The sequence below is a fragment of the Amblyomma maculatum genome, chromosome 1 (genome assembly GCF_055883805.1).
Source record: "Amblyomma maculatum isolate TAMU_Amacu chromosome 1, ASM5588380v1, whole genome shotgun sequence".
Taxonomy (NCBI): domain Eukaryota; kingdom Metazoa; phylum Arthropoda; class Arachnida; order Ixodida; family Ixodidae; genus Amblyomma; species Amblyomma maculatum.
Window position 1 is genome coordinate 145,366,393 of NC_139344.1, and position 22,014 is coordinate 145,388,406.

Below are 22,014 nucleotides of genomic sequence, written 5' to 3' on the forward strand. Positions count from 1 at the left end.
GTATATTCGTCAGTGACCGAGGTAGCGCCTGCTGCTTCTGTGTTACTATACTAGTCAGGGCAAAAGCAAATAAGCTAGGCCGAGATACTGACGAGCGGTGCCGTTAGGCGTTGTGAACTCGTACTGCGCCTCAGTGGCACCCGCCGTGGACCTGGCCACCACGTGGACGTTGTAGGTGACGCCGGGCGTCAGGTTCCGCAGAAGCAGCTGGCTCTGGTTGGCGGGCAGCCCTTCAGCCACCGTCGTCCATGTCTGCGCGGGGCCTTGGCGCAGGCGCACCGTGAAGTCGAGCAGCTCGCATCCGCCGCTCTTCCAGCTGCGCAGGCTCAGGCTGGCGTGCCGTTGGGAGGCTTGGACAAACTCCTCCTTAGACGGCGACAGCGGCGCTGCTCGCGAGAAAAAAAAAGAAGGAACTAAGTACGTGCGTAGGCGAAATGGAACGGAGCCACACAACGGATTTCATGAATGAAGGCAATTGCACACTTGCGATAAAAGGTAGGGTGAGAACGGGAAAATATGAAAGCACTGAAGACGCAGTTAGCATAGTTCCTTTCTTGCACAAGTGTCGATAGCAGCTCCGCGCGAGCATCCAAGCCCATTCACAAAAGCGAGGTAAGCATAGCCTGCAGATTCTGCCGCTTTCGCTTTGGCGTTACGAAAGAAAAAAATCTACCTAGAAGAAATACATAAATCAAAGAATAAATGGCCGCCGGGGTGGCGCAGTGGTTACTGCGCTCGACTGCTGTTCCCAAGGGCGCGGGATCGAATCTCGGCCTCGGCGGCCGCTTTTCGCTGGAGGCGAAAAGCAAGGCGCCCGTGTGCTGCACGATGCCATTATCATCATCATCAGCCTGACTATACCCACTGCAGGGCGAAGGCCTCTCCCCTATTTCTCCACTTAACCAGGTTCTGTGCTAGCTGCATCCACTTGACCCCTACCAACTTCTTAATCTCATCCGCCCACCTAACTTTCTGCCGCCCCCTGCTACGCTTTCCTTCCCTTGGAATGTAGTTTGTTACCCTAAGCGACCATCAGTTATCCTCTCTTCGCACTACATGTCCTGCCCATGCCCATATCTTCTTCTTAATTTCAGCTGGAATGTCAGTGACTTGAGTTATTCCTCTGATCCACTCTGCACGCTTTCGATCTCTTAATGTTACCCCTACCATTTTTCGTTCCATAGCCCTCTGCATTGTCCCCAACTTAAGTAGAACCCTCTTGGTTAGCCTCCACGTTTCAGCCCCATAGGTGAGTACAGGTAAGATGCAACTGTTGTATACTTTCCTCTTGAGCACAGGTCAGCAGAATCACGTGCGCTCATTCAGGCTCACTCAGAAAACTTTGGTCCAACTGCGGGCTCACTCTCACTCAGACTCACAAGGCCCGGACTCATTCACACTCCTGAACTCAAACTCACGCAAGCTGGCGACTCACTCGGGCTCACTCAGACTCATAACTAATTAGGGCTCACTCACTCATTTCAACCCACTACTCATTTGAACTCACTCATCTCGACTCATTGATTTTTGACTCGCTGCTCATCGCCACTCACTCACTTCGACTCAAGACTCATCTGAGCTCACTCATCTCGACTCACTCATTTTTGACTCACGACTCATCTGAACTCAGACTCATCTGGACTCACTCATTTCAACTCACGACCCATTTGAGCACCCTCATTTCGATTCATCGGGACTCACTCATCATGGACTCACTCATTTCCACTCTCGACGAGCAACGACTGACGGTCCTAGAGCTTGTATAGGTAGGCGGAAGACAGTATAGAGAAAAACGCGGAATATAAATAGAAAAAAAAAAGTGTAACATTACATGTTTAGACTGTTTTCTTCAGTAATGAACGAGTTGAAAGGTTACAGGAAAAGGAAAAAATATGGCAGGGATTATCTCTTTTAAGCAGATTATAGTACGAAAGCACGGTCTTTTTAGCTATAGCACGGGCCAAATTTCGGAAATGGCCGATTGCCGTCTTGTCGGGCACAGTCCATAATGGTTGGATACCAATTGTAAAGGTGAAATTTCGAAGGTGGCCTGGGCCAAATTCTGGAAATGGTCATGTCCAACTTTATAGGTAACCATAGTGTCGCGGATGGTCAATGCAATTAGGAACTGATCGCTTTTCATGCATATTGGACAAAATCAAATTTCGAGGTTGGTAAACCGTATGTGACCCGAACCAAAATTAGGAGGTCACCATCGTGTTCGCCGTAACCGAATTATGTTGTACGTTCATTTTGGTCCGAAATCGGCCGAGGTCAATCTACTGGGGTGAGTGGACCAAATTTGAGGGTCAGCCCGGTCAAATTTGGAGGCCACCATCTTGTTCGTGATAGTCATATTAAATTGGACAGATTTTTGTCCAAATCAGTCGAGGGCAAATTACGGCGGTGGGTGGGCAAAATGTAAGGCGATGATGGTTATTGAGGCGAATTATGTTGGGCAGGTTTTGGACCAAATTGACCGAAGCAAAATTTTCGCTATACCGGAATGCGTTTAAATGACCCACGTGCGGTGGTGGACAAAAGTGGTATACTCCACGCGCTGCGAAAAAACTGCCCGACAGATTTTTCCGAAAGAGAAGTAGTTATTTCTGAGATATGCATAACGGTGCTCCCCTTGATACACTGGCCATCTTGTCCAAGAAATTTTGTGTGGCACATTTTTTTATACAGAAAAAATGCAATCGTTGCGGTTCGCGTCGAGTATACCACTTTTGTCCCCGGATATACGTAGCCACGTATTTGTGACCTCCTCAAACAGCCTACCCGGTTAGAGCAATGGCACACAAAAAGAAATATCGGACGAGATTCTTGGTCTGTGGTAGTGAGCCTATGAGTTCTTTCACGATAAGAAAGAGCGTTAAAAAATGTGGTAACACAATGGACTCTTCGAACTTAGCCTGATATTATTAGCTATGCACGGCTAGCCTGGCTCGTTCGCATCGCTGTGCACCAATAAACAGCTATCCCGTGAAATCATTTGCGAGATGTTCTGAAACAAACAAATAGCAAGGGAAGAACTATATAGCCACCGCAATACAACACGCCAACGAAAACAAATGTTCGATTACCTGCATTAATCGCCAGTCAAAATAATTGCGTAACAAAAAACAACGAAATTGCTCTGTATCGTCAGCTCACCAAGAACCTTATTCATTATTAGAATTGCACAGGCAATTCGAGTCCGCTAGGATCTAATTAGCGACTTGTGCTCATTACTCACTCGATCACTTCAGATCATGATTCTTCAACCGCTGAGCAAGAATTCATTTGATTTCATAGGAATTTTCTCAGGTCGGACTCAGCACGACTCAGATCATAATCTGAATGCGAGTCCGGGCAGACTCACGACTCAGATCATGATCTAAATGTTAGTTCGGACTCACGACTCAGACCATTATCTGAATGTGAGTCCTGACTCACTCAAAATCAGATCATAATTTAAGTGTGAGTCCGGACTCATGACTCAGGTCATAATCTGAGTGTGAGTCCGAACTCACGGCTCAGATCACGATCTGAGTGTGAGTACGAACTCGCTCACGACTCAGATCATGATCTGAGTGTGAGTCCGGACTCACTCACGACTCAGATCATGATCTGAGTGTGAGTCCGGACTCACTCACGACTCAGATCATGATCTGAGTGTGAGCCTGAGTGAGCCCGAGTGAGTAGACTCATGAGTGAGTCCGCCGACCTAGGCTCTTGAGCGATACCGGTAAGTTGCTAGTCATAATCTGCGAGTGCTTGCCAAATGCGCGCCATCCCAATCTTATGCTTCTTGTTATTTCCTTTTCATGGCCCGGATCTGCGGTTACTACTTGTCCTAAGTAGACATATTCACCTACTACTTCAAGTGGTTCGCTACCTAACGTAAACTGTTTTTCCTTCCCGAGGCTTTTGCATATTGATTTTCAAGCCTACTTTTCTACTTTTCCTTTCTAGGTCCCCAATCATTCTTTGCAGTTCATCTCCTGAGTTACTTGGCAAGCCAATGTCATCAACAAATCGCAGATTACTGAAGTATTCTCTATCTACCCTTTTCCCTAACTGCTCCCATTCAAAGTCTCTGAATACTTCCCCTAAGCAAGCTGTGAATAGTACTGGGGAGATCGTGTCTCCTTGCCTAACACCTTTCTTTATGGGAATTTTCTTTCTTTATGCAGAACTTTGGTTGCTGTGCAGCCACTATATATATCTTCCAGAACTTTGGCTCGTCTACACTCTGATTTCGCCATGCCTGCATCACCGCCGAGGTTTCTACTGAGTCAAATGCTTTTTCGTAATCAATACATAAGGGCTGGTTCCGAACATTTTTTTATCACCTGGTTGATGGTATGGATATGATCGATAGTAGAGTACCATTTCCGAAAACCTGCTTGATCCTTTGCTTGATTGCAGTCTAAGGTTGTCTTGATTCTATTAGCGATTACCTTAGTAAATACATTATACGTAACAGACAGTAAGTTGATTGGTCTAATTTTTAAGGTACCTGAGCGTCTACAGGGTAGTCAGTGTTTCCAGCACGCTATCCCCCCGTCCTTCAGCAAATCTATGGTTATTTGATCCTTTCCAGCTGTTTTCCCCCTTTTCATAGTTCCTATTGCTTTCTTAACCTCGTCCTTCGTCACTGGTGGAACGTCTGACTGTTTTTCCCTATACTGCCAATCTCATTACGGTCCTAACTACTTTGGCTACTGTACAGATCAGTATAGAACTCCTCGGCTACTTTTACTATCTTGCCCATATTCGTGATGATGTTGGCCGCCTTGTCCTTTAGCGCATAATATGATTTTTTTTCATGCCTAATTTCTTCACCGCTTTAAGGCTTCTGTCGTTCTATACAGCATGCTCTATTTTCTCCATGTTATACTTCCTTATATTAGCCACTTTGCGCTTATTAATTAGCTGTGATATCTCTGCCAATTCTATCTGGTCTGTTGGATTGGAAGCTTACATACTCTGGCCTTTCTTAATCAAATCTTTCGTCTCTTTAGACTGCTTACCTGTATCCTCTCTAACTATCCTACCGCCTACTTCTACAGAACACTCAGTAATAATATCTGAAATTATTGTTTATTGCTTCTAGGGTAATGTCGCCATGCTCGGTTAGAGCTGAATATCTATTCTGTAGCGAGATCCTGAACTCTTCTGCCCTCCCTCTCACCGCTAATTCGTTGATGGACTTCTTTCGTACTAAAATGTTGCGTTTCTACTTCAGATTTAGATTAATTCGGGACCTCACCATCCTGTGGTCACTGCATCGCACTTTCCCGATTACCTCTACATCTTGCATAATGGCGGGGGTTAAACACAGTATGAAGTCAATTTCATTTTTAGTCTCCCCGTTAGGACTTCTCCATGCCCATTTTTGGTTCTTTCGTTTGCTGAAGGTATTCATGATTCTTAAGTTATTGCGCTCTGCAAACTCGACTAGTAACTACCCATTGCTATTCCTATAGAACCAATGCCATAGTCACCTACTTCCTGGTCTCCTACCTGCTTTTTCCCTACCTTGGCATTGAAGTCCCTATTTGTACAGTATACTGCGTTTTCACTTTCCGTATTGCCGATTGTACATCTTCGTAGAAGCTTTCAACTGCCTGGTCATCATAACTACATGTAGGTGCATAGGCCTGTACAACCTTCACTTTATACCGCTTATTAAGCTTAATTACGATGTCTGCCTTCCTCTTATTAATACTATAGAATTCATCTATATTACCCGCTATATACTTGTTGACAAATAAACCTACTCCTAGTTGTCGTCTGTCCGGTAAAACTCGATAACACAGTACATGCCCATCCTTCAATACAGTATACGCCTCATTCGGCCTCCTAACCTCACTAAGCCCTATGCCATCCCATTTCATACCCTCTAGTTCCTCTATCAGCACTGCTAAACTAGCTTCACTAGCTAGGGTTCTAGTGTTAAACGTTGCCAGGATCAGTTTCCAATGGCGGCCTGTCCAGCGGAGCCAGTAATTCTTAGCGCCCCCTGCTGCGGCACAGGTCGCACCGCAGCCGTGGTCAGTTGTTCCGCAGCCGCTGGCGACTGAGGGCCGGGATTTTATTAGACTAATCATGGGAGGTTGCGGCGAATTACTGCACCAGGGTGGCCAACTCCTGTTCTGGTGAGGGAGTGCGTTGCCGGAGGTGTTCACCAGCATCAGGTCGCACCCCAGACCTGTTTATATAATTCCATCGACACGCGATGCTAGTGCACGTTAAAGAACTATACAGCGTCTCTCATAGCCTGAGTCGCTTTGGGTCGTTAAACCCCACAAACCAAACCAAACCGAGATAACAAATGCTTAAGATTACGTCAGTTAGCAGTCGCAGTGTAGTTTCATTGTCTTTGAAATATTTTATGCTATTCGATACTTCTGTTGCCGAACGCAACTTTGTATAGGGCACCGTGTATAGACATACAAGCGGCGGAACTTAAACTAGAACAACCTCTTCCGAAGCGAAACCTTCCGCGAAAATGAGTAGAGAGCTTTTCAATGTAAACGCCACGAATAATTTAAAAAGAAATGCATGCAATACACCGTGAGTGGCAATGGTAATGGGTGCTAAAGAAGTATAAAATTTTGCTTAGGGGCGGTGGCAGCCATGAATCACGGCTGGATACGTCAGTCTCGCTCTTCTCTGCCCTTCTTTTCGTTTTCTCGGAATATGGCAGTACGCCGCTATTTTCTCTCTCTCTCTCTACGCTATAACTCCCCATTAAGGGCGAACGTACGCCAGCTTACGACATGACGTTGGAAACATCCGCATAATGCTGCTTTTACGGGCACCGACAATGCAAGCGTGTGAAAGCGCTGGTGCATTACGTCCCGCGTACCAATGGCGCCAGACGGCAAGCTGGTTTTGCCGCCACGCAGGTGTTTCGGATTAAATCTCAATTAGCGACTCCGTCTGAAAGCGCAGGCAAGGAGCTAAGGCTACTGGTCACCATCGCTGGCCCTAAACCGAATACAAGAACAGCGCGCCAGAGACTTGACTCTGTATTACTCGATCTATTTGTGTTGTTTCATTCGAAGAAATTACTTTTTTTTTTGCACCTTTTACCGCTAGGTTAACGATCCGTGTGCACGCTATTCGACATTAATTCGGGCGTCCTATGTGCGTGAACGGGAGCAGAAATCCCTACGGTTCGGGGAAGCGGAAGCGGGCGAGCTGCAAGGAACACCGACGGAGGAAATTTATGGGAAGATTGAAGTACTTCGATAAAGAACGAGGAAATCAACGCATCTCATAATTGAATCGGGGACGCCGTGAAAAAGAAACGTCGTTGCATTGCTCGATCTCGTCTTTGCTCACCTGACGGGTGCTGCCAGGACAAGCGCGCTTCCGGGCGAGATTAAGGCGGCGAAAACTTGGGCGCATCGAGCGAGGTTAAGCGGACGTCACAAGGTGCGCACGCGAGCGACTCTCGCTCGCGAACATCTGCTTGCAGGCGCCGAGTTTTCTATACATTAACCGCGGGCTCGGGCCCACCTCTGTCGCGGCCCGTTTCCCCGATTCGTCTCTGCCTGTCTAGCGCGAATTATACCAAGCGGCGAGAAAAAGGAAGAATTAAGAAAAAAAAGGGACAAAAAAAAAAAGTAGTAAACACGAGCAATTCCAAGACGTTGTATTTTATTTGCTCCCGTCCCCGGAGCAATTCGCGACGCGCGGGCCCATCGACCCAGCAATCTAGATTGGTTGACGCACACAGCGGTGGCGACTGACGCGCTGTATGCCGCGCCGGGACTCGTGGCGACTCGGTCCGGTACAAAGCGGGCGATGGGGGTGTCTGAGGGGGTGCCGCACAGCCCGCGGCTGCAGCTCGGCTTCCAAGGCACTATATTATTGACTGCGTGCGCTTCTTTTCATCGGCTTCCATTCTTTTTTTTTTATTCTCTATTTCCCCAAAGTTCTTTGATTTTTTCTGCTTCTTCTCCAATGTGTGCGTGTTTGCCCACTTTTCTTCAGATGTCATCTGGAAGGTCGTCGCAAATTTGGACTTCTGCAAGCCCCGTCCGCAAGGGAAACTCGCACAACATCGTATGTCAGCGGGAAAGAAAACGAAAGACCCAAAAGGCGGAGCTATAAAACCTGAAAGACGTTCTCTTACTCACTGGTCAAGAAGAGGCAAGGGCTACCAGTTTGATCATAGTAACCTGAGCGCATACTTTAAGCGTTTATTTGAACATTATCATTACGCGATCAGATATCATGCTCTTTGGCGGCCATGGTGCTTGCAAAGTAATCGAATTTAAGGGAGACTGGGAAAAATAGGAACGTGTAGCTATATTAGAATGAGGCGGTGCACACAGTTGTCTGGATGACAAGAATGCGCCATAGTCGAGAGCTTCCGGCTGTACGTAATAAACCGGTTTTCTTAAATATATGCTTTGGCCGTAAAACTTGTGGAGGCGCGCTTCCGAAGGAAGTAACTATGCTTGTCAAATGGGCAGGAATCTACATTACTGCTCCGTGCACTGCTTCGACACGATTGATGTTGGGCACAAAGAACGAAAAGCTAGAAAGTGCAGGGCCAGGATTCTGGGATGCCTTTTAATTGTGCGGCAACTGTGGGATGTACAATAAGAGGATGCTGTTATGCAAACGTTAATGGGAATGGTCTAAGCCTTGGATGCGGGGCAAAAATTTTATTGTAAAGATTTGTTTGCGCTCACAAAGCGCCATAAGACTATCATAAAAAAGACAAAAAAAAAACAAAAACTAATGGGGCGTGTTTGAAAAATAGGGATAACTATAGGAGCCTGCCGAGGGAACGTCTGTGGATATATTGATTCTTATCTTCGAGTTGAACAGGATGTAAAACAAAAAAAGTTCAAAACTCAGAGAAAATGTCCAAAATATTTAGGTACGACAAATATACGGGACGCCCGGGCCTCGATTCGCTTGTAGGCTTGCCATCTGCACCCCCCCCCCCCCTCTTTTTTTTTTTTACTACTTTTGGTAAATATATACGGCGCCTTTGACGCATATGCATATTGTTTAAATATGCAGAATGCCTGGAAGAAAGAGAGGTGATAATTCTCGCTCAGAATTTTTTTCTTCTTCGTGGCGGCTCTCTCATTTTAGTGAATCTGGGAGCCTGAGGTAGCAGCCACACTTTCCTCGCGTCTCCGACCATGCTAGCCGTGTGCCTTTCGTTATACATGAACACCTTTCTCCCCTCTCCCATTTCTCAGGTGCCCGAGCAGCGTTCCGTACCGGCGCCGTCCGTCTTGGCGCGGATGACGTCGCTGGGCTCGCTGCGGCCGAGCGAGTTGTGCGCTGTCATGTAGAACTGGTACGTGGTGCCGCACTCGAGGTCCCGCACCGTGTACACGGGCTGCGCCGTCGAGATGGGTGTCTCTTGCCAGTGGTCGGCCTCCTTGCGTTGGTGGAGAACGTACTCTGCGTCCAAGGCGAAAGCAAGCTCATGAAGCTGCCACCTCAAGAAAAAGCGCCGTTTGCGCCAAATGATATAAAATATCTAAACGAACGTAAAAGAGCATTCACCTGTCACAGGGTTCCCAAAAGATGTCTTCAGCGACCACCCCAAGGTGACGGAGCTTGTGGATACGGAAACCACTTCGAGGCTAGGAGGGCTCGGTGGGACTGTGGAGAGGCAAAGTAAAACTGATGCGTCATATCGATGAAGTCACTGAATGCGTGCATGTGGAAGACATGTGAGCGTGTTGCTTAATCCTGATGCCCGTTAGTGGGGCCTTAGCGTCTGATTTTTTTTTTTTAATAGGCGAAGTACTCTGTAGAAATGAAGGGTTTTGCAAAGGCTCTTATAACGGGCTAGTGAGTGCATATAAAACTAATAGGTGGATTTATGTGGGAGAAAATAAATGCAAAAGAAGGAAGCCTTCTTATCCCCGTTACAGGAGAAAACCAGCAGTCGTTTTCTCTCAGATGATAAACAAAAAAAGAAAAATGTTCGAGCAGTGGTACATATTATTATGTACCCGTGAGCAAACGTTAAACAACGTGATGGTGGTGGGTGAGAGGCGGTAGCAACATATCACAAAGAAAGAAAAGACGTTGCCAGCCGACGCAACAGCTATCAAATATCTGGGAAACCCGAGCGGTGGCCGGCCGAAGTACGAGAGAGAGAGAGAGGATAGCAAAGCCGAAAATGGGCAGTAGGGCCGAATGAGCTTTTTAAGGAAAAATTTTGCCTATAATCGTAAGCGTCTGCACCATGTTGAAAGCTGTTCCCTGAAATGGCCCCTACAATATTCAGTTGCCAAAACCGGATGGCCTACCGATGTTGCGTCATCGATACGCGACATTAATAAGTGACGTTTCGGGAATTTCACACGCTGCTTCTATACTCAATAGCTTCTAAGTATACTGCACTGATTGTCCACACCCCTGCGCCTCAAAACGCTCCCAGGTGCAGTTGGCAGCTAGCCTCGCGTCAAGCGTTTAAAAAGCTCCGCCGCGGAGGTTTTTAAACGTTTACCACCCGGTGAATAGCGGAGAGGGCCTCTCTGTTATATACACTGGATGGTAGACATTCATAACATGAGCTTACCTAGCACTCCTCTCCTAGAAAGGAGACATTCTACTCATAGCTGCAAAACGTTTTGGACTAGGCTATGCAAGTCTACGTCTGGCTGTCGACGGTGTGAGAAAGAGGAGATGCATAATATGGAAGGTATGCAATTAGAGACTTTCTGTTCGAGACCAATCGAATCTATGAAGGTGTTGATAAATATTGAGCCAACAGTATGCCTGATATTAGTGCGACAAGGAAAGGACTGCGTACTATTGAGTGAAGACGTTTATGGAGCCTCCAACACATAATTATAAGCTGAATACACAAAGTACGCGACACAATACGACTTGAGCAGTAATTCGCGAATCTACGGCGTACAAACTCTGCGTGCAGTTGAATAGAGAACGCTGCATGCGTTGAGGCTGATACATTGACAAAACTTTCTATGGGACACCTCTCACCGCCACCAGGATGAGCAGATTGGAGTGCTTAATTAGCGCCCCCTGAAATCCGCCGGGAACTACGCTGATAGGGACGACATGGTCTACCGCGCAGGAGAATTTGGCACATGCCACTCACCGTCGTCAAGAGTCTTGACGAGGACTTCGCGCGACATGGGGCCGGTGCCCTTGCCGGTGAAAGCCTGTATGGCCACACTGTACGACATGGACAACCGCAGATTGGTCAGGTGTATCTCTTGGCGCTGGTGCGGGTTGTGCACCTCCACCGTCTTGTGGTAGTGCTGCTCACTCGAGCCGACCGGCCGGTAGCTGATGTAGTAACCTTTCAGGTGGCCGTTCCAGTCCTCCTCCTTGGGCGGCTGCACATCAAGTCGTTTCACTGTGAGCGGCGTGGAGCGGAAGTGAGGTAATAGATTTATAAAGAGCTATTCTCGCATTCTGCTCGTCGGTCGCCGAGCTCATTGAGAGTGCCCGGACGCGGTCGATATAAATTACAAAGCCGAATCTGAGGTATGCTGTGAAAAGGAATATGGACTTCCAGCGAGCTCCTTCTCACAAGTGACGAGGGACCTAGTGATAGCGAAGTATCCCCGTTTGGTGAAAAAAAAAAAAATAAAAAGAGAGAAAAGGGCGTCCCGTTTTTAGTGCGTTAGCATCAGAACTTCAACTACAGGCTCCTATACAGCAGCGATGCTCGTACGACGCACTGAGGTTTGTGCTGCGTCACGAGACCACATCATACTGGCAGGAGCTGCCAACTGGGTGCAGTATTTTTGCGAGTGGAATCGAGCCCACGCAACCTTGGATCCACAGTTATACACGCTACTGTAGCGTGTGTATAGTGTATATGACATAGTGTGTGCATCCAATTTTCCATCTGCCATAGAGGACTTTAAATGTTTTTTTTACACGACACTCCCGGTGTACTGTTAAATGCATGTTTAACATATTTTTCCGGGATATTTCATACTTTTTTAGTAAATGTGTTGTCATCCCCCTTAATTAGGATAAGAGTTTATTGTGTTTTAGTGGTATGTAACTAATTTGCAGCCGCCGTTTGACTGTTTTCTTCTTGACCTTTTGTGATTTAAATTGACGTCCTTGCGGTAATGCCCAACGGGAGCTGTAGGTATTTACAATAAATAAATAAATAAATAAATAAATAAATAAATAAATAAATAAATAAATAAATAAATAAATAAATAAATAAATAAATAAATAAATAAATAAATAAATAAATAAATAAATAAATAAATAAATAAATAAATAAATAAATCCATGCAGGCCCGTTGTTACGGCATAGTTAAAGTGGGGCATTAATACACTCTGAAGGGCTAGTTGGTTCATATTAATTGAACGAGTAAAACTGCGCTAAAAAGACATGACGTAAGAAAAACACACAGACACAAACAAGCGCCTTGTTTGTGCCCGTGTTTTCTTACGTCTCGTCTTTTTAGCGCAGTTTTACTCGTTCAATTTTTTATAAGGTAGTAGGTTAACACTGTGCGACAATGATTATGCGCAACTTGAAACCGAAGTGCGAACCAAAGTGCTAGCGCACCAAATTCTCACTTGGTCCAAGTACAATTAAATAGCCCGTCGTTACTTTTATTTTCGTTTAGATTGCAACTAAATGCAAGCAGCCATAAAAGAACCTGCGACCTCATTCTGCAGAATGACTTGACTGCTGAGCCATGTCGATAAATAGCAAGATCTCTATATTATGCTGTCACTGGATTCGGTGGAGCTGTGTCTCGAGGGAACTTTCGCTCATACGTACGAGATAATTTTGTTCAGGAATAATATATGGGAAACGAAGGTGTAGTTTGTGCCCTGCTGCCGACTGCTCATAATCCGCACCATTTAGGCTTGGCAGTTCTGTTGAAGTTACAGCTGACGTCATAAAATCAATGAAAGTAATTTTCAAAGTAGCTCGCACTCATGACTCTGCACGGCTGGCTAGTGTCCGTGATATCAGCAGCCTGGCCTGATGTACACCAAGATTTAACGGGGCATGCACATAGGCTAACTTACAAACGTACCCTGGCATGTATTAACTTGGAGAAGTGGTATTATTGAGCCGACATTGCTGTCTATACGTTGAGTGCTGCAATGCGAGAAAAAAATCCAAATCTCCTTGAATATTCCTTCCTGGTGCTCCGTAGGCGGGGGAAAAAAATCATTCTAACTGCCGCCCTCACTGCTGCTCCTTCGAAATGCAGTTATGGCAAGGCGTGCTGAAAGTGTGTTAGATCGAGAAAACGAAACGTCATTTATGCGACGCTCTAGTTGTGCGTTCGAGAACAGCAGCACTGATCTTTTTCGAGAGCAGAGCGCCGAGACGCTCCATGGAGGATTCATTACGAAATACGCTAAATCCCGATCTTAAAGACGCGCTTTTACAGTTCGCGAATGTGGTGGCTATAGTTGTGACCATCTATCGTTCAGTGGCTAGGTCGTTCGCGGCTGTTGCATTTGCATGAGATTGCGAGATCGAATCCGTCATTGGACAGATGAGAAATGCATCAACACTCGTGTACTGTGCGACGTCAGTAGACGTTAAGGAATCCCAGGTGGTTCAAATCAACCCGCAGCCCTTCGCTACAGAGTCTTTTGTGACCAAAGTGCATCTTCATGGCATTAAACTCCACATACAACGCTGCTACCCACTCTATTCTCGAACTTATCCATGACCGTAACATATAAATCAGATACTTTCGTAAAGAAACGCGCCAGAAGTTGACGAATCCGCTAGCAAGAGGGACCAACAGCCGGTGCGGTGCGAGAAGTCATGAACACGTCCGAGCGCTCAATAAATCGATAGCTGCCTGGAAAGGTGAAGGAGTTCTTTTGCGGGAAGCGCGGGATGGCTCGCAGGTGGAGGCGCACCGTGCAGAGACGCAACGCCCAGACCGAGCCGCAGTAATGACAGTGTGCAGAGCTGCTCCTGCAAATGCTGGCGGGCACTCTGAGGGAAACCGGGCTCTCTTTCTCTCTACCGAACTCGGCAAACGAATGAAACGCACGTTTTAACTTGGCATTTAGGGAACTTTGTTTCTTCGGTGCCCTGACAGCGCCTGACGTGCCACGTCTTCCTTGCTTACAGGAACCTCTACTTCGTAGTTGTCACTTCACTGTGGCATGCTAAAGAACCAAGGCAAAATTGCTGCGCCCCATTAGTGGTCCAGCTTTCGACACTCCACTGGACCAAATAAATTTAGTGAAACACTTCATCGCGAGTGTCACGTCACATTTTTTTTTTGGCCGTGAATATAAAGATATATGGCATGAACTAATGGTACGAACTTTCTTTTTGCGCCTACAAGGTCTGTGCGCTGTGGAGAATGGAGCTCAGTCACTGCACGTTGATAACGCGCAAAGATAAAAGCTAGAAAGATACAGAAAAACGATACGCAGTTTGGTGCCTACCCCGATGGTAGAAAAACAGCGAAATGGGTGACTCAACAGATTTATTAGTAAGGCAGAAAATAGTACCGTTGCCTCCAAGCGGTTAGGCTGCTTGTCAAAGGCTGCTCGAAACAGTTTACTGCGAGTTGGCGATTACGAGTAGAATCCCCCCTCCCATGTGATCAACCGACATGCAACACCGGTACGCAGAACAAGGACTGATATGTGATATTTACAACCACGTTTTCATTCACGCCTTTGTAATGGCATACGCCTAAAGTCGAATCACTGCTGCCGGTTTATCTTCTGGGTTTTAACAGTTAACACGCCTTAAGATTCAGCCCGCTGCTTCAAGATAACATACACTTTTAGAGTTCACACATCGATTACAAATGGTTCTAGAGTTTCTGAAGCAGCAAGGGCGGTAAAAGAAGCAAAAATATTCAGACAGGTAAAAGTATCCCTAAAATATAACTTGCGCCATGACCTGTTTTGGCAAGTACACTCCCCAATCTTTTTTTATTTGTGGAGTAAAACTCACCTGCAGCAATAGCCGACATTTCAATGTGCGGACTTAATTTCGTTCTCCGCGGTGATGTTTGCTCCGTTCAGTAAACAGAATTGACACATCCGTTTCTTTAATTCTCGAGTTTTGCTATTAGCACGAAGGGCTGGACAAACGAAGCCCTAGTGCGACCCGTTTTTCGACCGCTTTCCGACAGTGGGAATCTATAACTGAAAAACTTTTCAAGCGCTAAAAAATAGAGAAAAAAAAAAGTCGAAAGGACTTGCGCTCGGCGCGGCGCTGAACGCGCCTCTCCGCTATCGATCATGGCTGTCCAGTGCCCACTAATTAGCGCCTTCAATTAGGAACGGAACCATTGATGCGAGACGCGCGAAGAAAAAAAAATTGCGCAAAGAAACGGCATAGATTCTTTCGTTCTCAGAATTATCACCCACCGATGACTTCTGCCAAAGGAAGCAAAAGCTGGGATGAAGCAATGTTCCAAGAACGGTGCAGCAGTGCTAAAAGACTATTTCCGCGAAAAAAAAAAAGAAGAAATAGCTACAATGTGCCAGCGAATTAAAGGAGAAGTGCCATCTATAATCTTCCGGTATCGTGCCTGCTTGCACTTGATACTTGCGAGTTTCCATGGCTGCGAAATTGGACTGGACGTGAATTCTGTAATTTTAATGGTTAACCGTCCCTCTGCTTTTTTCATTGGCCGCAAAAGAGCGCTTTCTGTGGCATCTGCCACTGCGCTGGAATACGTATGTGTCATGCAATATTTCCTTCCACAAGAACTTTATCTGGCAGCATTTCGCAGCTACTGAAACTTGCGTTCCTTTTTGTATATTATGAATCTATTCGCTACCGCTGTATGTGACTCCATGGGATCTGTAACTGACTGTTTTTCGGGTGGTTATAACACTCCCCCCCCCCCCCTCCCCCGCCAAAAAGAAAAAAAAGGAAAAGAAAGAACGAAAATGCCAGCTAGTTTTTATTACAGCGATATTACGCTGTCAAACAAGTAGCTATTACTAATTACTAATTATTGCCTAATTAAGTTCTTCAATCAGCAAATAAGTAATGGTCAATTAATAATCCAATGATTAATTACTTACCTACATCATGTCTAACTGGTCAATAATGACTAATTATTTAATTAATTACTAATGAGTGGCAGTTGCGTGGTAGAATGCGACACTCAGGCTTTCGCCTTTCACTACTTTAGTCGCTAAAGTCCCTCGAAAAAATTTTTTCAAAAAAGGCAAGATTAATCTTGTCCTATGGCTGTGTTGAGGGCTAAGGCGGGCACCATGTAAAAATGCTTTTAAATAGTTCGCTAATGAATGAAATTTTCTAAATATTTTTCTGATTCTTGTCGGAGGCATGTTGTATTTGCAGAATTGAAGTTCTTCCTCTAAACAGTACAGCCAAGAAAAAAAAAATTAATAGAAGAAATGTAGCGCGCGTTACGAGGCCCGAAAACGTCACCGCGATAGACGGCTTGCGAGCGCATCTAAGAATTACCCCGTCCAGCGCTTTGTTTCACGCTGCTGACGTCGCTCGAGGCCCGGACGGGCACGCGGCGCTATCGTTGCCAGTTTCGCTTCGACCGCGGCCACACTGATTGCCGCTGCGTCGATACCGAATGCGCTTACTCATTGCGCTTGAAATCCGGCATCAAAGTGACGAGGCAGTGCGTGAAGCGAAATTGACAACAATGCTGACGTTCGCCCGTTTGGGTCTCGCATGCCACTAGCAGTGTGACGGAAAACGCAGGGTGGAGCAATCTACGTCAGACGTGTTCGCTGTCGCTAGGTTACGATGTGAAGCCGCCCATCAGACATTCGTACAGCTCGTAACATAATATTACGAACGTTTTCTCGGCTGTACTGCTAGGAGGACGAACTCCAATTCTGCAAATACGACACGCCTCCAAATCAAAAAATGAGAACCATATTATTAAAGTTTTAGTTAATTAGTCAACTAATTAAGACATTATGCCGCTTAACTCAATTGCTACGTAGTCAGCAATACAGCCTTTCACGTAAATTGGATCAAGGCCCCTTTGTATAGAAAATATGGACCTTCTAAAATCTACCAGGTATTTTGATTAACGTTGACAACTCTAGCTTTTGCTCTCATCTGAGGAGGGCACGCACAACACCATATGTGTATGTGGGCGTTCATGTGTGCGTGCTTCTCGCGACTAAAATGTAAAACGCTTTTGAAACATATATGTCTTCTTTTATAACAGCAATACTGTGTCTCACCTCCCAAGATATCTTGATGGAGTTCGGACCGGTTGGCCGAGCAGTTATGTTCAGCGGTGGGCTTGCGGGACCTGGTAGAGAGAAAAAATAAAGCAAAACTGGATTTAATTCTGAAAATAATGACATAGTAAAAGATGTCTACCGTGGTATCGAAGTAAAGGAAGGCTAATGTAACTAAATGATTTGTAGAGAGCGCTTCAAAATGATTATGACTTAATTACGTTGACGAGGAATCTGTATTTCTTCCTATGGGCTGAAAATGTGGCGCCAAGGCGTGGGCGTAAAGTTGTTCGAGCCTCAAACACAGATTTCGTTCAGGTGACTCGCTTTCGAATCTTTGGAAGTCGAAGTTGGCTAAAAAGTGTCGGAAGTTTTTATTTTTTTTATTTTGAAGAGGACTTTATGCGCGCATATACAACTCAGCTGAAGTTCTTGCTAGAGAATGAACTGCACCTCCATGCCACTTCCTTGCTATACGTGGTTCTCTAAGCATTATGCTAAGTTTCAGGATGCGTCCGTGTGCTGTGCGATGTCAGTGCACGTTAAAGAACCCCAGGTGGTCGAAATTTCCGGAGTCCTCCACTACGGCGTCTCTCATAGCCTGAGCTGCTTTGGGACGTTAAACCCCGCAAACCAACCAACCAACCAACAGTTTCCTCGTTGTGCCGTTTCCACTCAGCGTAGACTTGAGAGAACGAAAGCGAACCGTGAGCCAAGCTGTGAGAACAATGGGCGAGGTACTACATCTGCCACGTGTACGTTTGTATTACGCGCGAAACCTGCGGAAGACACTAAAAACGCGCCTCATGCGGGAGACATGGCGGCATTAGTCTCGAAGGAAGACCGTCATTTAATCTTCATTGAAGACGCCGCGCAGTGAATGTGTTGGATGTAAAATGCAATGAGACAGAAAGCGAAATATAAATTCGTTTAACACGCAGAAAAACAAAAAGGCGATGGGACAGTCCAGCAGGTAATTTCATTTTACAAATCGCGAGAAATTCGCTAACATAGTTTGCTTTTAGGACGGATATTAGTAATCTCAGTTCTAGCTCTGTATTAGAATTAAGCAATTTTATTTTCTGTTCTTGTTTTTTTCTTTTTTTTATTTCGCCGGCTAGGTCGGTCCGTGGCCAGTCGGCATCCTTGGGCCCTTCGGTGTATTCTGGGGCCAGATCAACGAAACGTTTTCGAACGCAGCCTCTTCATAGATGCAAAATATCTTGGCTGTCGTCGAGGAGAAAGTGTATATACGCTTGTACGGCTTCGCGAGTTCTGCCCCTTTTCGCACGCCGCACGTCCACGCACTCTCGCACCCTCGGTGAGAACGCATGGTTAGCGTGGTCGGCGGAAGAGTGTGGGTCGCTGGCACCGTGGTCGCTGGTTCAACCAGTTCAGCGACCCATACTGCCTCACGTCATTCGCGCATGTCCGCTCGGAAAGTGTAACGCAAGCGTGGCTCCGTCTAGCGCTTGGGCGGCCAGTGAACCGCTTTCTCGCGACGCTTCCTCCTCGCCAGCGGTGCGTTGTGCGCAAGCAGCAGCGGCGCGCTGGCGGCGGCGCGACGCTCACAAAGGAATCAGGCAAGAGGCGGGCTCCTTGTCGCGCGGCACTTTGTATCGGGCAACAACATGCTCGGCCGTACACGCTGATGCATGTATAAGTAGTGCAAATCCATCACGTATGCGCATTTGATGCACCCGAGGCGCGCAGAGGCACGCCGTAGCGATCGAAGGGGCCTCGAAACGGCTCGCCGGCTCCGGAGACGACGACGTGCCACGATGACTCTCGCGCGCCGCGCGCCTTCGGGCACGGCCAGACGGAAGACAAGAGCGCGCTCGAGCGAAGCGTAATTGGAAAAACGCGACGCCGGAGAAAATGGCAGCTCGCGTTTCTCTTCCTCATGCTCTCGGACCCTGCGCGCCGATAACTTTGATATCGCACATTATGTGGCGCGGCGGTCTCTCCTCGCTTTGTTTCTCCCTTCGTTCTGAACTAGTTCTTTTTGTTTTCTAAAAACTCCATCCGTCTTCCTTTCTCGTTTATTATATAAAAAAAAAAAAGAAGAAGAAAAGACGCCAGTTCGATTCAGGTTTTTTTCTTTATGCTTAGTGACATCGTGTCAGTCTTGGCCTGTAATTATATCTGCGCTTTCTATTAGAGTTATTTTTGTTGTGTCAACCGCTCTCGCACTGTCCCTATAGTTCCACTTGCCATTCCCCCTCACACTACTCCCTTTTTTTGTGCACCATCGAATTCCCGAGTTCGACTACAGCGAAGTATTTTGATTTTTTTTTTTTTTTCACACCGAAATCTGCTGAAGTGAACTCACACCTGCGACTTCGTGCACGCATTTTTTTGGGAGGCTAAAGCTTTCACTAGAACCATTCTTTTTCTTCTTTCATATCCTGCTCTTATTTGTTCTTGTGTCAGAGGACAAAAAAAAAAAAAAGATCAGGAGCGGCAAGAAGCTCACTGACATTTTCGCGAGCTAGACTTCCGGTTTTACGAAGTCGCATGAATATGTCCATCTTTCCATGGCCATCTCCGTGTCGAAAACACGGTTCCGATCGACGGCCCATGTTCCAGAACGCCTTTTTTTTTTTTTTTTTTTTTCTTTGCCCGCACACTTCTTTTTGTTCTCAGCTTTTACACGCTACCGCTCGTTCTCGGTGCACGCTGTGCCAGGCGCCGTAACATCCCTTCCTTCCCCGTTCCATTCGCTCGCTACTTGCCTTCTTGCATTTCGAGCGGCTTTGGTGTTTGGGTACGTTGCATCGATTGGCTGCCTTCTTCCGCTTCGTTACATTCTCGCCTGGCCTACTCGGTATGATGGAGAACTTGCCAGCATTTCTCGCGGAAGGACGGGATATCGTCGGGCGCCTCGCGAAGGGAAGCCGAATGTAACTGGCGCGGAGGCTCGAGAAGTGGGCGGACGCGTCGGAAAACGGCCTATGTAATAGAGAGAAAAGACGAAAAAGAATGTACAAAAAAAGTGAGACGGCGGGAAAGGATGGAGCTGGCTGGCTAGCAGCGGCAGAAACGCTTGAAATAAACCAGCCAGACAATGTGCGGCGGGTGTAACTGCGCTGAGAACGAAGCGGTGGCGAAAAGGGTATCGCGGACGGGACTCGAAGCACCCAAGAGTGAAGAGCGCGTGGAGACAACAACCGCGAAGCAAAATGAGCGCGGGGAAGAAAATAGAAAACAAGTGAAGGCGAGGCGAAACTATCAAAGATGTTCGCTTTATATTTAAAAAAAGGAGCGATAACGCGTGGGAAACAAAACTGTCGACGAGGGGATGCGGGACGCAAAGGAAGAGGAGGCCGCGAAGAGGCTCGCAGCGTCGAGCTCTTCACGTAAGTACGTTGCTGAGAAAAATCGCGGGAAGAAGGAAACAAAGAGAGAGAAAACAAGGAAAGGAGGACGGGAGGTGTTGCTCCCTAGAAAAAACAAAAGCTGGAATTGAGACAACCAGCAAAATGCGGGCACAGAAACTTGGTCATTTACTGGAATACACACGTACTCAATACCGCGTGCGAAAAAAAAAAAAAAAATGAACTAGAAATGAAAGGTGGCATCAAGGGGGAAAAAAATCAGGCGCGGCCTGCGCAGTAACAAACAGCCTTGGGGTACAACAGAGAGAAATAGGTATAACGCCTCTAAGAGAAAACGACAGAATGCGGCCCTGGAGAGGGTACAAAGGGAAGGACGATGTAAAGGCATTGTAGAGGGAGCTAGGGAAGGATGGAAAATAAGCGCTGAAAAAGAAAAAAAAAAAAAAGGAAATCTCGAGATCCGCGTCAGAAAACAAAGGAGGACTTGCTGAGAGGTGAAACAAAAGATTTTCTTTTTCTCGCACCTTCTCCGTCTTCGTTACCGACGGGGCCTTTTTGTTGCGTGAGCTAGTTGGATGGAAGGCGCGCGTGTTTCGAGCGGATCGCCGCTAGAAGCGAGGGGGGGGGGGGGGGGGGGTGTGCTCCTTTCCCTTCGTCGAAAATCGGGCCGCTCATTCTTGTCGCCGGCTCCTTCCGCAAGGATTCCTTCAAAGCGTTGGCGCTTCGTCTCGAATGACGCCGCCCGGAGCTTCCTTTTCGCTTGGGTTCCTTGGGCGCTATCGCCCGCGCTCCGCCGCCGCGGCGGCATTGTGCCGGCAACGCTTCTTTTCATTCATCCGCCTTTCTGAGTTTTTGAGAAACGCAACAATGGGACGGCGGCACGCGCCGCGCTTACCTCCTCCCACGCTGCCTCCCGTAGCTACGAAAGCAGTGCTCGGCAGATTTTAATCGACGAAACGTCATTGTGCGAGACGCTTCGGAATTCGTTTTTGTCTCTGCGAGCGACAAAACGCCCCTGGCGGGAGCTCCTAATGAAGAAGCAGCCGAAATGAAAAGAAACTGATCCCCTCCTCCGTCCTCCCCTGCTGGTGAAGACGACTCCCCATGCCTGGAATCCTAGCACGGTGCGGGGTAGGGCGAAATTTTTTTCAGGAAAGAAAACCTAGAGCACGTGGTGGCCCCCCGCCTCCTAGCACTCTCCTAAAAGTTCCCGGGACAGAAGGCAGCCGGCGCGAAGCTGGGCACTCCTGTACGACGCAAGTACACACACTTTCCGATCTTTACCCGCAAGGAATAGGGCGCTTCAGCGAGCACTTTCTGTGCCAGACAGAACCTTTGTTTCGCTGCATGGAATCGCCGCCGCACTCGAGGAGCGAGCGGAGCGATCTCGTGGGCGAAACTAAACTTGCACGATGAGAAGGGCCTCCACTTTCGCCAAAATGGCTCCTTGCGGAGGCCGCAGGCTCCGCCGGTGGCGATACCGTTCTTAACATGCGCA

General features: G+C 47.0%; 1 protein-coding gene across 1 annotated transcript in view; it reads right to left on the reverse strand.

Annotated features, from left to right (window-relative positions):
• LOC146204259 (cell adhesion molecule Dscam1-like) overlaps positions 1–22,014 on the reverse strand; it is a 541,302-nt gene that overhangs the window by 15,330 nt on the left and 503,958 nt on the right. Inside the window, exons 11-15 of the mRNA XM_084589211.1 lie at positions 17,179–17,249; positions 11,108–11,348; positions 9,538–9,636; positions 9,247–9,432; positions 93–386 (exon numbers count right to left, since the gene is read on the reverse strand). Of these exons, the coding sequence (XP_084445337.1) occupies positions 93–386; positions 9,247–9,432; positions 9,538–9,636; positions 11,108–11,348; positions 17,179–17,249 (891 nt within the window). The remainder of the gene's footprint in view (positions 1–92; positions 387–9,246; positions 9,433–9,537; positions 9,637–11,107; positions 11,349–17,178; positions 17,250–22,014) is intronic.